Below are 16999 nucleotides of genomic sequence, written 5' to 3' on the forward strand. Positions count from 1 at the left end.
GAAGATGACTTAGTTTTATCACATCAGACAATTCCATTTCCTAGGAACATTGTGTTGAGGTAGTAGGACTAACTGATGGAAAAAACTGTGACAATAACCTTTAAATCAAAGCTATAAAACATTTGATTGTCTAAAAAGCTGATCATAAGCAAGTCATCAGAAAGTTGTGGGAGTTTCTGTAGTCATTTTAAGAGAAAATTTCTAGCCTCAAAAAAGTAATTATTGAGTGGTGCAATTTGTGCTTTTTTGGGGGAGTCCATCTTAGCTTTTCCCCCTCTATTTGGAGAATGCTAGAAGTTACACAGGGAGATGTAGGTATTTTAGAACTCAAGAAATGGAACAGAAGAAGTATGTGAGCTGCAAGAGGAAGCAACTTGAAGCTAAGGGAGATGGCAAATGTTCTTCGTCTTGCCTTCAAAATGCTTATCAGAGCTTTCAGTAAAGTTGTGCTGCTTGTTCCTTCATTCCACTTCTGCAGATTGAGTACAGCAGCAGCTGTTTCTTAAGTAATCTGTATCTGGAAGTGGGTTCCTAACTTTTTATGGTAGATATATCTGTTTTAGAGGAACCCATAGTATTTACAAACAGAAAGGGTTTGTATATATATGGAAGGTAATAGATACAAACTTGATACAACCAGATACAAACTTGCTCTCTGATCGGTATTTTATACCATGCTCCTTGAAGGTAGTGGTTACTACTAGGTACAAATTTACACTGTGCTTGCTATATTGCTTTACTTTAGGAGTACCATTCACCTGCCTTGACAGTGGTTCCATGCAGTTCAGTTTAAGCTTACAATGGAAGATCTAATGGGATGCAGATTCAGTATGGTTAATACTAACCTCTGTATATAGAAAATTCATAGAATCATAGAATTTTTAGGGTTGGAAGGGACCTTTAAGATCATATAGTTCCAATCAACATAGTAAGTATGATTATATATTTGAGTCTTTCCTCGAGAAAAATATATAAAAGTCAGACAGGAAAAATAGAAAAGATAAGCTCTCTACAGAAGTGAAGAAAATCGTGACTAAAATATATACAGTCTACAGGTACGATAATGTGTTCCAGATGTCTCAGCATGTCACTGCAGGACAAAAATATGTGCTGGAGAAAGTTTTACACTGCTTCAGTGGCTCACTACAAATGTGCTGAGAAGAAAAGAAGACAGAAGTGCTTTTATCACTGAGACCTGTACAAGTTCTGCTTGACAAAGTGTATTTTGATAAGAAATATATTAAAAATACATGGGTTTTTTTCAAAAGAAATTTCTTTTTGTTTCTTTGCATTTTGAGGGTGAAATGGCATAAAGACAGTTTTGTAATAATTATTACATTGGTTCTGTTTGAGAGGCTTGCAGAGAGAGTGTTAACTGTAACTATGGAAAGCAAATGAGAAAAAAACTCCTGTTTTCTGTGGTTATGTCATCGGGACAACCATTTCTGTGTGGCTAGTAGCAGCTTTCATTCCATTCTTTCAAGTATATTTTTCTTTATAAAATTAATTTCCTGGCAGCTGAATATTCTTGCCACATGTCCTCAGAGCACAGATGAATGATTAGAGTATTTCAGGTTTCTGTTCATTTTTATTGTATTAATTCCAATTTGTTGTCTTGCTTTGCTTCAGTATACTTATTTTTCCATATGCTTAGTAAATAGGGGGGGGAAAGAGGAAGGATGATGCACACTTAGCATATAAAATACAGTTAATACAGGAAAATATACTGGTAACATTTTAAATATGAGGCCACCTGGAATTTCTAAGCAGCACATGTGCAGATTCACAGATGTACACAATTCTAGATATACACAAGTTCCTGGAATATGGAACTGTAGAAGATGCATGTACACAATACACTCAAAACATTTGGGCCAGTGGTACTGTTATCATATAGCTTAAAGTATAAGACCCAATTTTCTTTTAGAGTGAAGAAAGGGTGAAGTCAATTAAAAAAAGGTTTCTGCGCCATAATATGCATCTATGGTACATTTACAATATATTTCAAATAAGATATCCTAACCATACACTAACTCTTTTATGAACTTAAAAATCACTTTTGTAGACTTAAATTCAGGTGCAGAAGAACATAACAACACTGCCATCTTTTGTAGCATGCCAGCCAATATCCTTCATAAACACAGCTTGAGCCCTTGACTGGAAGATTATTGTTTCTGAGAGTGGATGAGCCCTGTACGTAATGCTGAAACATGCTCCTGAGCATGGTTCCCTTAAGCACTCCCACTTTAGTTGCAGAGAGTAAACTGAAGCCCCCTCCCAGGAGCAGCAGCACCACAGGCAATGCAATCAACATGATGACTGACAGGTGTTCCTTCATTGTCTGAAGACATTGAAAATCATCTTTTATTTAGAAGGAATCTTCAGGCCACTCTGTTCCTAAGTTTCTCTATCAGTGTACTACTCTGAGCATATAATGCCTAGAATGAACTCTTTCACTTGCTGGAGTGCAAAATTAAGACTATAAAATAAAGAGCAATTCTTTCTAGGCTTGAATAGTGCTTCTCTCAGCCTACAGACAAGGGTAGCTGTTGTCTTGTAAAGATGCTTTAAAAAGAAGTGACTGCTACTAATTTCTCCCTATGTTTGCACCCTTTACTGAGATCCATTTAGCAGATACAAGAAACATCCATAAGTAATATATGCTTTTGATCCTATATGGACTTGCTCTGTGATTTCAGGATATGTAAGTACAAGTGCTTTTGAGCTAAAAAAAAAAAGTGTTTGGAACTTCTGGAACATACTCAGCTTAATCTTCTGAAGAAAGGGTGTCTTTTTATTAATGATTTAGATTGGGATTTCGGAGATTAGAGGTTAATTATTTTTGCTGTATTCCAGACAAAATGAAGAACTTTGAGAAAATTATTTATACCCTCTCTTCCTAAAAGTATGCAATTTGTAAAAATGTGGGAAAACATTATTTCATAGCTGACTAAACCCTAATCAGGCAGTGCTCAAACACACTGGTGACACATACCACAGGAAAAAGGATTTGTAACTCAGGAATCTTGTCCTTCAGAGCACTGAATATCTTGGACATAGAGAAACAGACATTTTAAAGACAATTGCTCTGTCTGACAAAGAGTTAACTCTTTGTGCCGTTTCAGCCTGGACCATATGAATCCAACTAAGTGGAACTGAATCCTTTTCAGTTCTAGAAGCACTTGGAAGCAAACTGAGTACAAATCAGATTTCCCTTCCATTTTTGAAATGTCCATTAGTGTTTTGGATGCCATGATGTTTTGTTTTGGTTTTTTTTTAGTTTAAGGTGATACTGAGTTTTTGATATTTGAAGTTGGAATGTTAGAAGAGCTTTCTTTTGCTGTGAAGGAGCTGTTCTAGATGCCAAATTGGTTATGATGAGTCCTGATCCAAATTACAGAATACTGGTGCCTCTAGCCCTTTGGGAGGACTATCTGATCTTATTTTTCCAGAACTTCTTGACTGTCAGTGACAGTTTCAGATGCCTTTAAAAATCAAAAGAATTACTAGCTATTACTAGCAAAAGCTGTAAGTGCTAACTGTGATTCACCAATGTTTCTACTAGACACATTGCTTTCTCTTAAACTACTTGCCCTTTAGGACATTTTAATAGAGATACCTGCCATACTGATAATATAGTGAGGGAAGAAAAGGGGATTTAGGGACTCATCAGAAGTAAGAGGTACATAACAGCACCTGTGGCTGTTTGAGAGTTGCAGCTGCTATCCTACTTACAAAACATAACTCATTTCAGCTGAGAGTATAATAATTTGGATTGCTACAAACACTGAGATCTGCAAGCAGAATGTTCTGTCACCATGAAGGAGGAGGAGGCACAGGTTACTGAAATCCCAATTGTGTTGGTAAATTACAGTTGAAGGCTGCTAAATGCAACAAAAGGTTGGACAAAGCACTTCTCAGAGGAAGAAGGATGGAAAGAATATAACCCAGATTAAGTGAAGCAGGGGCCATTTGCACTGCTTTTGCTTGGCAGTCTTACAAAATTTGAAGGAATTATATGACAATATCCACTTCTAATGCACTTAATATTTTTCAAAGCTGTCCTGCTTTTGCTGAGAAACAAGAATTTATGCTAATGAAGAATGAATCTTGTTCCCCCTCTGGCTTCATCTTACAGGATTTCTTTTTCAAGTAAAGAGAATTCTAAGTTCACATGCTTATTTCTGAGAATCATTACGGAGAAAATATCACACACACACAAAAAAATGTTGAGTTTGTTTATCATTCCAAACAAACCACTTCTAAGATCTCAATGACACTAAAATATAAGAATATGAGTGCAAAGAGGCACAAGGGGTATACACATGAAAAGTCAACAGAAAAGAAGCTTGAAAAAATTTATTTAAGGCTATAATTTAATATCCTTAAAGCTTAGCCTTTTTATAACAAAGGTTTTAAGAGGGATATTCACTTCTCAGGCATTGTAACTGCCAGCCGCTTGCAAAGAACACATGTAATTGGTGATGGAATCCTTTGTGTGTATAAGTCAACTTTTTAAAAAAATATTTTTATCATTAAGTATAAATGGAGTTACTTCCGTCCTAATAAGGAAAACTATGAAGATATGGAACTTTTATAGTCATAAAGCAGTTAAGATAATCATCCCTTAGACAAGAAGTTTTCCACATATAAACCTTTGGCAACGCTAAACTATAGTACAATTATTTCCTGGCATGCAAGGTGATATAACTGTGTTACACCCAATATAAATGACAGAATACAGATTTAAGAATCTCTTAATAACTGGCAGTTGATGCAATGAAGATCTTCATTTATCCCATTTGTATTCTGCATTTTTACTGGTATTCTCCCAAAAGGTCCCTGAAAAAAACAAAAAGCAAAAAAAGGAAAAAAAAAAAAGCATCAATTAGAACATATTCTAAATTTCTTGAGATTTTTGAAGTATGTTTGGAACATATTGTCTCTGGTCATGATTTAATAGATGTTAGTGCCACAGACCTTTCAATGGCTCTCTCAAATAACAGATTTAAAACAATTATTCCTAAAGGAAAAGCTAATAGTTTCTAATAAATTCTTTTCCTAAATTGTTTCAGTGCTAAACTACAAACACAAAACAGTAAAATGTTAATAAACATTTTAAGTATAGGTTCTCATTTTTTTACACAATATTGGTTGTTTCAGATTTCCAAGATTAACTTCTAATTTTGGGTGCTTCAGTAGTCAAAAGACTGAAAGTGATTAATTTTTACAGAGACATGTAGCGTGTTATTGGACATCCAACATTTTAAAAAAATCTGGCCACACACATGTGCTTTGAGTGGAATTTTGTTATTTTTTAAATGCTTTTTTAGTATTAACAATTCTTAAATAATGACCTGTTCAGAGCTCAGATAGAAAATATTGCTTTCCCAACAGAATTTAACTATATACAGGAAAATTAAAGCAGGGTTCTTAAATAGAGAACTGTAAGGAATTTGGATCACACTATCTCATTCCCTAATGACAAGCCACAATTTAATAAGGCAGTGGTTTGTCATGGTCTTTAAAAAAGAATCAAGTTTGTGTAATTTTTACCAATAATTATTTTTTATTTTATAATGCCCAAGGGAAGAAGAGTTTTATTTTTCAGTAATTCAATATATTCAATGTGATTCAATACCTCACTTCTGGTAAAATTCAGTGGCAAAACTCCCCTCAGGTTAAATAGAAAACTATTAAATAGATTCACCACTGCTGTAAAATACAGATAATATTTGTAATGAGTTCTGTTTAGTGTTTTGTCCTCGCCCAGCATGGGCTGTAACAAAGTTTGTTACACAGTTATAGGTATGTCAATAGCTAAGAGAAAAATTAGCAGTATTTACTTACATGTGACAAATACATTAAACCCCCAGTATACATAGAATAACACAATCAAAATTCAGGCACCTTTGGGTAACTTTTGTGTTAATCAGCCATTTTAGGAACTCTTTGGCAGCTATGTCATCAAGGACTTTGTTGATATCACTTGTGAAAGTGCCATCTGCATGTCTTCGGCCCATTTCTTCAGCCACAAGAGCTTTTTCTGGGAAACTTCAAAGGGAAGAAATTGTCAAACAATTTGCAGATCAAAATAAACCAACCACTTAAAATGTCCTCATTAAAAGTTTCTTATATAGTGCACATTTCCTGTGATTTTAAGGAGTTAATGGTTAGGCCTAATGTATATATGTCAGTACAGCACAATGTATATCAGAACAACTTTTGAAGCATTATTTACCAACAGAATAAAGCACAAAAGTCTCTACCAGATGAGGAGTGTTTCTTCAGGTGAGTTTCAATTGATCTTTAGCATTTTTTTTAAATCCATACGTGCTAAAACATATCACAGTCTATAGTGTCTGTGCCAAGATGACTAGGCATCAACAGTAGATTTACCAAGAATAGTTATTTAACACATAACACTACTAAAACATTATAGTAAATTTTTCATACTTTTTTTTCTGTTTTAATTGGACTTAAAACTATATTCATAAGTATTTAAGTGTTAAGAGCAGTAACTTTTTTTTGAGGGGTTAATATAACTCAACACCTATATAAAATGTATGTGCTTGTTTGCTGTACAATATCATTTTGCATTTGGAATCAGATCCTGATTCTTGCTCTATCCTGTTTTTTCACCTTTGGAATACCATTATGACAATGGCCTGGATGAGAAAACTTTCCTCTTTACCTTCATCCCATCAAGTATAGGAAGGTTTTAATGAATTCCATACTGAACCACACTGCTCTGGGACCAGTGACAGGCAAACTGGCTCTTTTCTTGCAATAATTTCAGGGATGGCTATATACAAGTTTGACCAGAAAGAATGCTAATACTGGGAGGCAGAAGGGTAGACTACATTTAGGTGTCTAAGCGCAGTTCATCACTGCTAAGTTGTAATCTCTCTCTCTTACAGATACTGAAATACCCTATTTCTGTTCATGAAAATAAATCATGACAGAAAACAAATCAAATCAGAACATTGCTATAAAGTGGCAACAGAATTTCATTTCGCTATATAACTGACCTCATTATTTAACTCTTTTTTTTTTTTTTTTTTTTTTTTTTTTTTCCCCAGGATATCTTCCTTATCTACAAAATTTGCTTTTAGCTTTTTGGTCTTCATTGAATTCCTTAACTACAACACACAATCTTGTCTTACAGATTATATTTTATTGTAACTGTTATTTACTTTATATAGTGCGAGAGACTTACATAGTACTTTACAGCTGGTAGAAAAAATAATCAAAGGATGAACTGAAATCCCTGCCCCAAAGAGCTTACAGTCTAAAGGCACAAATAAGTACAGAATAGTTAAAAAGTGTGGAGTGGCATATGCGTGGTGTAGCTCCGAAGCATGCAGAGCTGGAAATGTGATGACATAGAAGGTGCCTGCAGGAGATTGAAAGCGTGGCCATTCTAAGTGTAAGACTATAATGTAAAAAGAAGAAGTGAACAGGCTTGAGAATCTGCCTGAGTATGTGGAGAAGATATTAATGAAAGAAATCAGAGACATAGGTCAAAACTCTGGAGCATGGTGTCCAGAAAACTATGAACCATAGCAAAAGAAGCAGAAGTGTCTTAAAAAGGAAAATAAGTCATGGTTGTAGGAAAAAATAGTTATTCTGGCAGCAGCAAACTGGGGAGACTTTGTGACGAATGAGGAGGAAAAGAAATCATCTGATACTGCTGGGAATGATAACCAGGAGTACAGCTGATGACATTTGTAAAAATGTAATCCCAAGATTACTGCAGAAGAAAAGATTGACTGTGAAAGGGAAAGAAAGAGAAAGTAATTCAAGATAACACTGAACTGAGTCATGTTGATAATTAGGCAGACTGAAAGCTGTATGTTATATAAAGGGGAAAAGGTGGTAGTTTGAGGAAGGTCTGATTTAGGTTTAGATATCTTGATCTTAATATAACTTGACCTTTTAGACTGTAACAGTGTACTGAACAGGTTTGTTTTAATCTGCATTTTAACTTAATAATTTAAAGTTGTAGTCTAAGAGCCGCAGAGTAACTTCTATTACAAAAGGAAAATATAAAATACAGCAAGAATGATCAAAAGCACATCAAGGTTTCATCAGATTGATTTCTAACCCCAAAAGCAAGGCAAAATTTAATAATAGGAATGGATGAATTCTTACTCTCTTCTTCCTCGTCCATTCACTAACCAAGCAATGAACTCTTTGGCAGCTTGACCTTCCAAGTAAGAGGTGATATCACTGGTGTAGGTGCCTTCAGCATGTCTCTCAAATTCAGTATGACGCTTGGAGATGGCATTGCTGAAAGAAGAGCAATACTTTAGGAACGAACTGCATAAAGACTTTTTTGTTTTGTTTTGTTTTGTTTTAACCTTTATTGATTTCTATTCCCACCCACCAGACTAGTGTCTCTTATTACAGAGAGGGTTTTTTTTTTATTTCTCATATTACTCTTTATTTATTTTTCTTCTAGATATCTTTCAATTCTGAAGGTATTGTCTGTACTATGCAATACAGTTTTGTGCAAAGATGTCTGAGCTGCCAAAAGCAGAAATAGCTGTATTGGAATGGTCTGCTAGATTCATTAGCTCTTGTCAGCAAACTGTATTGTGTTCTACAGACACATACTTTTCTGTTGCTTCTTGTATTAACTTAAAGATTTCCATTAAGCCACTGCTCCTATCTTAATTTTCATTATTTCTCATCCAAACTGCTTATAAGTAATTTCTTTTGAGTTTACATTTTGAAATGTTTTGTGAAGACCCTTTTAATCATAATTCTGATGAAGTGATAATCTTTGAACAATTTTAAACATCACCTACAGCTTAGGAGAGAAAGACAATTGCCATTTCCCTCTCTTGTCAATGACATGTCATTGTGCTTCTTTCTCAAAAAAGAAGCACAAAATTATCACAAAATTACATCACACTGTCCCTCACGAAGGCAAACTGCCTTGAGAGTAGACATACTATGGAGTATTTTCCATTAATGAGTTCCCCAGCATTTCTATTTCAGAATTTGCTAATTTCTGCCCAATTTTCAGAGCCTCTAGCTCTATCTATTATTTTTTATCTTACTGGGATTTCATCGTTCCTCCTAATTTAGTACCATCTGCACTCTTCATCAGCATGCTAACTAGAGTTGTTTGGAACATGTTTAATGAAACATTAATTTTGTAGAGATTTGTGTTTCATTGAAGCTGAAACAATTTTGCAGATTTATAACTGACAGTGTTTTGAAGAGAAGTAGCTTTTCGATCCAGGCTATCCTCTTTGGAACTTCTGACAAAAAGGAGTATGAATATGGATACTTCAATCTGTTTTGCAAAAACATTTAGTGGGTTTTGTATTATTTGCTTCACATTTAAGATCCCCATAAGTCTCTCCCAAAAACATTGCCATGAAACAAAATTCTGGCCTCCAGCAGATCTTGTGTTCTCCTTTCCTGTCATATAACATGGGACCCAGAGCTTAGGGCTGAGCATTTTATTGTTTTATCAGCTTCCTGCAAATTGGTGCTTGGCCATTTTCCTTTCATCAGTCTTCTCACTGGTCCTCAACATTTTATTTATTTATTTACTTATTTATTGTTAATTGGTTTTTTTGTTTGATTTTATTTCATCATTTTACTATACCAGGTTTTTTCTTTCTATCTAGTTCTCTACTCTGCTTTATTACTTGGAATGTTCTTTCTGGCAATCTGTTGCATTCCTTGAAGCCATTGCATGTAACTATAGAACAAAGGTACAGGAATAAATAATATTAACATTAAATAACATTTCCTCTTTCCATGTAAATGCAGGTGTAACATAATTTCTTTTGATAGGTATTTCTTGGATTCTGGTAACATCATAAAGACTACTAGTTGTTTTCTTTCTTGTTTAACAGAAAATAAGCTAAAAGTGCTTTTGGTAACAAGTTTTGGCAACTAGAATACCTTGGGAGCTGGTCTGGGAATTTGTCATTTTCTTTGTCCTCCTGTCCTTGTTGGCTGTAGTGGAATTCCATAATCATTAGAACATTATTACCAGTACATTGCAGAACATGCATAAGCTGATATAATTTTTCTGGCAATTATGTAAACATTATGATAAATAACTATGACTGATAGATTAATATTATTTGAAATTAATACAGTATCTAGAAATAATTACTTTATATTTTAAAGACTTCCATGGGAATTTAAAACTATAATGTAATTAATATTTTTATTCTATGGACAGATCTCCTCTAGAACACCAGGCATGGTCTTATATGCTTTTATGTTATTCTTGCTCTCATCTTGGTATCTCATGTTTGATCAAAGTACAGTTTCAAAAAACATGCCTATTCAGGCTTTGACAGTATCTGTTGTGGTCAGAAAAACTTAAACCTTAGCAAATGAAGCTTCAGGATAAGAGTATCCATAGATAGGAAAGTTTTATGAAGACCCGATGATCCAGACCTTTCCACTATATTTGCATATCTTATTCCTATTGAAAGTAATTAATAAACCAGAGCAATCTCTCCCAAAGAGTCTGAGATAGTCTTTAGATGGCATATCAAGGAATATACTGATACCACATATAGTTTATCAAAATCCTTTTGACTGTTCTTGCATATATTCTCCATTTCTAATAACATTAATATATTTTTCCTTAAGTACTTTATTTACTTGGTCTGTGGTGGGAAGCTGAAATAGTTAAGGAACTGAATTCAGCTAGAGTTTTGGTTGTCTCTGTATATGAAGATCTATAACAATGTGTCCAAAAAGCTTACCCATTTCTTTTACTGCTCATTAACCACTGCACGAAGTCCTGAGCTCGTCTGGTGTCCAAGTACTTGCTATAATCACTGGTGAATGTGCCTTGTGAGTGACGTTTCACTTCATTCAGCTGTCTAGATTCATCTAGTGGTTCAGACTGGGAAGCTTTGAATGATCTGTAAAAAGCATGGACCTTGTTAAATGGCAATGGCTAGAAGAGAACATTTACAGGTGAATTGACCTTTCATTTAAAAATACTGTTTTATACTCTGACAAAATAAAAGCAAGTGGCATATTGATCACTAACTTAGCTAGTAAAATGAATCAACATAGCAGATTGCATAATGCATAATGACAAGATCTTCTCAACTAACTAAGGCATCCATTGTTTGTGATCAAAAATCTTCTGTGCTATCTTTAGCAATATTAAGAACTTTGATAATTGCAGGGTTTGTTTTGTTGTGGTTTTTTTGTTTTGTTTGTTTTTAAATTCAAACTATAATAGAACAAATTTCAGGGCAAATGTTTCTAGAAATATGAAGAATTTACCTTGATTTCTCCTCTGTATCCTGAAGAGGATTTTGCCAGCTGCTTTGAACTATCATTAAAAGGAGCCCAGCCACAAAATAAACACTTTTCATTTTCATTTCCTATCAAAACAGAAATAACAGAAATAAGGCAACAAGAAAAATGTAATCATCTTTACATACATCTGAATCAATTACATCAAAAAGATGCATCCCTAATTGTGATCTAAACTTGATTATATTGAGACACCCTGAGAATAAATTCCATGTCCAGTGGATAGAGACTTCAGTACCTTGAGTAGATGTAGTCTCTGTTCTAGTCTTTAAACTCTAATCTCTATCCTAGAATACAAAGTGAGCTGAGAGCAACTTTATCCTCACTTCCCTTTGTAATACAAAGATAAAGGTCTGTATCTCCTGTGCTCCATGTCCTGCTGATGGCAAGCATTAGATCTGTTTCTGTAATATTCTTTTATTGCAAAACAAGGGTTTTGGTGTGATGTCCCCCGCCATCCCCCATCTTATTCACAAGAGAAAAAAGCAAAGCAAGTATCTGTCAAGAATACTATCACATTAGCACTCCCCATTCTTTCCTTCTTGCCCTCCATCCTCCTTTTAAAAGATTTTTTAAAGTAACAGATGCTGCAGCAGTAGGCCTCTGGACTTAATCATGGCTTATTAATAGGTGTGAGTCCTTAGAAAAACAACCACCGAACCATACACTGGAGTGTAATTTAATTCATGATGTGCTATGTCAAGTTTTGCTTGTTGTGCTACTGACATAATAATAATTCCAGCTTAAGGACTTCCATTATGTGGCTATATGGGATATAAAATATATATAATTCATATTAATTGTAATATACCAAAACTGAAAATTTTGTCTTCCAGATGTGATCCTTGCTATTACTGCTCACTCTATTGGCTTTAACCATGTAACAGAAATGGCTACATTGTTATAAAGTGAGATCCAGGCGAAAACACCTTGTCCAGGAGTAATTTATTGGAATTCATTATAAAATAAGGCAGTCTGAATAAAAATATGCTTTATTGAAATTCATTATAAAATAAGGCAGTCTGAGTAAAAAATATGCTTATTCTCTGTTGTAATGCCTTGTCACAACAGGCTGGATTTAAATATACTAAGGCCTGAAGGAAGCCATAAGAAAGACAGGAAGGAATGGTGGGTAGAGAAAGTGCAGATGACATTGCCTTGAGATTTAGAATTTGCTCTGCACAGAGAAGTGCAAATGGGGGCATAGACAAGAGTCTTTGAAAAACTCAACTCCTGCATCAAACCCCTACCTCTGTAGTACTTCTATCCCAGTAGTTTGCCCAGGTTTGGAGTTTTTTAAATGAAATCTATTTCTTCCCTCTATTAGAAAATAACTTGTGGTAGAAGATGAAAAGCTTGACTGTTGGGAGGCATTTTACCAATAGTTTGGAAGAATGTGCTTCTGCTACTTTGTGAGGCCTAAGTTTTCAGAGAATATTAATGAATAATAATTACTTTACTAGAATACCTCAGTATCAGTATAAAAATATTTATGGTAAAAAATTCCTAATCAGAACCAGGAAAATAATTTGGTGAAAGTAATATTTTCTGGTTGGACTGCACTATTAAGCAATGAGTTGATCTTCTCTCCCAACAGAAGCCACAGATGAAGCTCATTTATTTCATCAATGTTTACAGAGTCTCTTTTCTGCCTGATATATGAGGTTTGATGCCTACACTTGCACATATCCTGCTACAGTACCAGCAAATACCGTAGTGGCCAGGTAGTCAGTCCTATTATAACTAAATACAATATTGAAGCCTCTCTTAACTGTTTCATTTGGATGTGTAATTTGGTGGTGCAACACTGACATCCAATGCTTATCCCAAGAAATGCATCATTTCACAGGCTTCCAACAAAGGAGCAGAAGCTCTGCCTTCTCTTTGGAAGGCAATTTTGTTAAGGTCACAAAAATATAATGTAGTGACCCCCATGCTAACTTAGAGAACTTAGACACTTAGACACCAAATAAAGTCTGTTGGTTGCATCATGTACACAAAAATTTACCCTGCTTAATGGTATGCTAGCAGTTTGGTATACTTTGGCTTAACCTGAAAAACTTGAAAAAGAAAACTAAGTAATGTTTACAGTTGCCTATAATTTTGTTAAACCATGATACAGATTAAACATAAACCTAAATCACCGAATTGGGATGAAAGAAAGTCTAGTCATTAATCCAGTCTTCTTATATCAGACACTAAAAGCTATTCTTTTATACAAAACTTTAAGAAAGCCCCCTACTCAAAGCTCACTGTAGTCAGTAAACATATTTTGCATGATTTCAATATATTATGGACCTAACTCATGTCTCAGTCCTACAGAATGAAATTCAGGGGAGATTGCTAAAAAAGAAAGATGCATAAATGAAGTTTTTCAAAAATTATGGCAATTTTCAAGTAAGAAAACAAATAAAATATATATTTTTGAAAGCTATTTAACTTCTGCCAAACACATTCTTTCAAAAATTAATAATTGGCTTTGCTTGTTAAATGTTTAGTACTTGCTATTAGTAACTCAAACTAACAACAGCAGGTTTGGGCAAAGTTTTTAAAGAAGAAATTATTTTATTCTTGGGACCACAGAGAAGTTTTGTAGATAAAACACAGATGATCAGCAAATTAATACTAGTTTCATTATTCCTACTAATCAATTAATTTCTTGATCAGAAGAAAGGTTTTATTTGTGCTAAGTTATTTAGGTCACCAGTAGATACTGCTAAAAGCCATGCAATCCTGCTTTCAAGATTCAGGAAAGCTAAGGCTAATCTTACACAGAAAATTTTTGTTCCTATGCATGTTAAGCTTAAGGGAAATGTTCTAATTTCTTTCTGATTGGAGATGAAAGGCTTAACACACCTCAGTTTGAAACACCAGAAAGTGTGGAATGGCTATGTCTCTGAAATATTGATCAGAATCTTATCTTAACATTATTTCCTTGATCAGCCTGATTCTGCTAGTTTTTCCAAAGTATTTTACTCCAGATGCTTTTTGTACATCATGTACATTATGTTTTAGCTAGCTGTATTTCCTTGTGTTTTCAAAGAAGAATCTTTCGAAAGTCAGAATTGTATCTATTTCCACTAAAAAATATGTTAGTAAAAAAGAGTATTTTCATATGAAAATGTATGAATGAATAAAATTTCTGTTGACATTAAACTGTTTGCAAATAGCAGTTATTTCTGATTAGAAGTAAATTTTACAGATAGATGTGCTGCAACTCTAGTTTACGTACCATGTTATGATGCCTTGTGGAATGTTCTGTAAAACATAATGGTTTCAGTCTAAGGAAATCAGGGATGGGAGGATGGGAGAAAAACTTTATTTTTACAATAATCACAGCAACTATTAAAAGCCTTTAATTTTTACTTTTGTGCTATTAATTTTCCTTGTCAGATTTTATGGTAATACTAAAAGATTAGTTGCTTGAGATAAACTAATCTAAAAGTAGTGCTGTGAAGTGGCAATCTGTAGGGTGATGGAGTGACAATCTGTCTTGGACAGTTTTAAATCAGTGTCTATATGAGTTTACTTAATTCATTTGCATTCTGCTAATTTAATGCCTACTCATTCCGATTTAGGCAGTTATCTACAAGGAGTGAATATTTTAAAAGTTGTGTCCATGAAATATCTCTAGTGGAGATACTAAAGGAGATAAAATTATAAAAATAAGTAATTATATATAATAAAAATCACATTTAAATTCTTACTACAATGCATATCTTTCATGCTCATGGTTAATCTTCCTTCTTTGAATTATTTCTGCAACCCAAACAGTTGATTCGTTTTTCTGGACCATTCTCTGTTGAACTAATTAAATAGAATAAAAAATTTAAATGATGATGTAATTAACTCCAAAAATCAACTATTATAACCACAGAAAAAAACAATTTGCTGACAGTTCAACTGCAACCTTTGGCAATCAGATAACGCACTCAGCTTTCTCAGACAAATTGTACTGGTAGTACATATAAATCTTACCTTTTTATACTTCGAAGTGATAGGCAGAAGTTGTGGAAAGAGTTTCTTACTCTCTCTTCTGGAACTATGGCAAGCCTTGAGGATCCTGAGATCTGCCTAGCTGCCTCTTTTGCACAGACTTATATATAAACTGTTCAGCTCTAGTAAGCATTACGAGAGTGCATCACTGCTGACAGTTTCCTTATTCAACTTAAAAAAAAAAGTCATCATATTTGCTATTCCTTTCATTTGATAATTTTACAAGCAATTTCACACATTCATTCTGCTTACTTTATGACATCAATGCTAACATGGATTTGCAAAAGGAGTGAGGTAGCAATGTCCAAAGAAGTAAATATCAAACATAAGTGCATTAGGATGACAAACAGTGGGCTAAAAGTGCCTGGGATTAAGACAGCAATTTCTCCAAGTTCTGATTTGCCACATTTAACATCTAGCATTGAGTAAAATCCCTGTTGACATGAATAGCATCAACTTTGCCTATCAGTTTTCAATCAAGATTTATAAATTTAATACCATATTGTGTTAGCAATAACCAACACAACTCTCCCCCAAGCCTTTGAGTGATTCTTCAGGTACTCTTGAGCCAATATAATGAACATGAAGAGATGTGAAATACTGCAGTGATGGCTACCCACCTTGCAAAGCCTAGCACAAGTAAATTTAACAAAAACATTTTATTACCCTTAGATGTAAAATGCCAAGTTTGTAAATTCTACTGTATGAAAATTCATACTCACTTCAGAATTGAACATTCAGAACATTCATTACATATTTAGTTTCATACTGTGGCCTACAGATTTATGTAAGGTAAGCCTTTTGCTCACATCTTCATTCCCTACAAGGGAAAAACCTCAAGACCCTAAACTTTTTTTGAGCTTGATAACTATGTATGTTCTAGGCACCTACTGTCAAGGTACTACATCATTCAGTAAGAGGGCTGTTTTGTAGTTGGTGTGGGGCAGCACTGCCAAATAAGCCTATGTTCAACCATCTGGTGGTAGGTTAAATTGACAGGTAGGTTAAATTGACACATATCTTGTCAATGGCCCTGGCAGCTGAAAACACCTGCCAGTCAGGAGTATGGATCTCTTATGCTATCTATGAAGCAATATGTGAGATGTCCCCTTTTAAGAAATTCCTATGGAGGTTTTTTTAAAAAGACTTTTTCTTACATCATGACAATTCTTTTTAAAATGCAAAAGGACCAAACATGAAATATATATAAGGTTCCAGGCAGTCCAGGAAACCCATTGGATATGAAGCACTGCACCCAGAGTTTCAGCTCTGCTCAGTAGAGGGAAGGGTCTTGAATCCCAGTGGACATCTCACTGAACAGTAATGACAGCCTCTGCTCCAGTCTGGGGTGGCCCATGGCCTAGTTTCTGGCACAAAGCACACATATTACAGCAAAATCTCTTTCTTCCCCTGACACTGGCACATGAAGCCAACAAAGAATCTTCTTCAGTGAGGTAATTTTCTGCTGGCTGACCACAGTCAGACTGGCATAGCCAATATGATACAACTGAGGCACTGTATACATTTAATAACCCTAATGTTTGCCTAGACCGACAAACAAAACTTAGTGGGTCATTCCTAGAGCTCTATGCTAAAAACCTTGCTTTGGTACCACCGTATGAGTTTAGGGAAACATTGAGCCTCACTGCTCAGTCCACATAATCTATTTGAAAAAAATTTGTTTTGT

The 16999-nt window shown here is 34.6% G+C and overlaps 1 protein-coding gene across 2 annotated transcripts; it reads right to left on the minus strand.

Moving 5' to 3' along the window:
* Positions 1-4344: 4344 nt before the first annotated feature.
* Positions 4345-15363, minus strand: GCG (glucagon). Of its 2 annotated transcripts, XM_008495484.2 has the most exons (7): positions 15295-15363; positions 11284-11384; positions 10749-10910; positions 9928-9981; positions 8155-8292; positions 5911-6054; positions 4345-4842 (listed from the first exon to the last, which is right to left on the minus strand). In XM_008495484.2, the coding sequence occupies exons 2-7, from the start codon at positions 11379-11381 to the stop codon at positions 4818-4820; spliced, it is 621 nt and encodes a 206-aa protein (XP_008493706.1). In that variant the 5' UTR covers positions 11382-11384; positions 15295-15363; the 3' UTR covers positions 4345-4817. The 2 variants fall into 2 exon arrangements, with proteins under 2 accessions (XP_008493706.1, XP_030310246.1); XM_030454386.1 differs by lacking the exon at positions 9928-9981 and having other exon boundaries at positions 4746-4842.
* Positions 15364-16999: the final 1636 nt, after the last annotated feature.

This window comes from Calypte anna, chromosome 7 (genome assembly GCF_003957555.1).
Source record: "Calypte anna isolate BGI_N300 chromosome 7, bCalAnn1_v1.p, whole genome shotgun sequence".
In the NCBI taxonomy this organism is placed as follows: domain Eukaryota; kingdom Metazoa; phylum Chordata; class Aves; order Apodiformes; family Trochilidae; genus Calypte; species Calypte anna.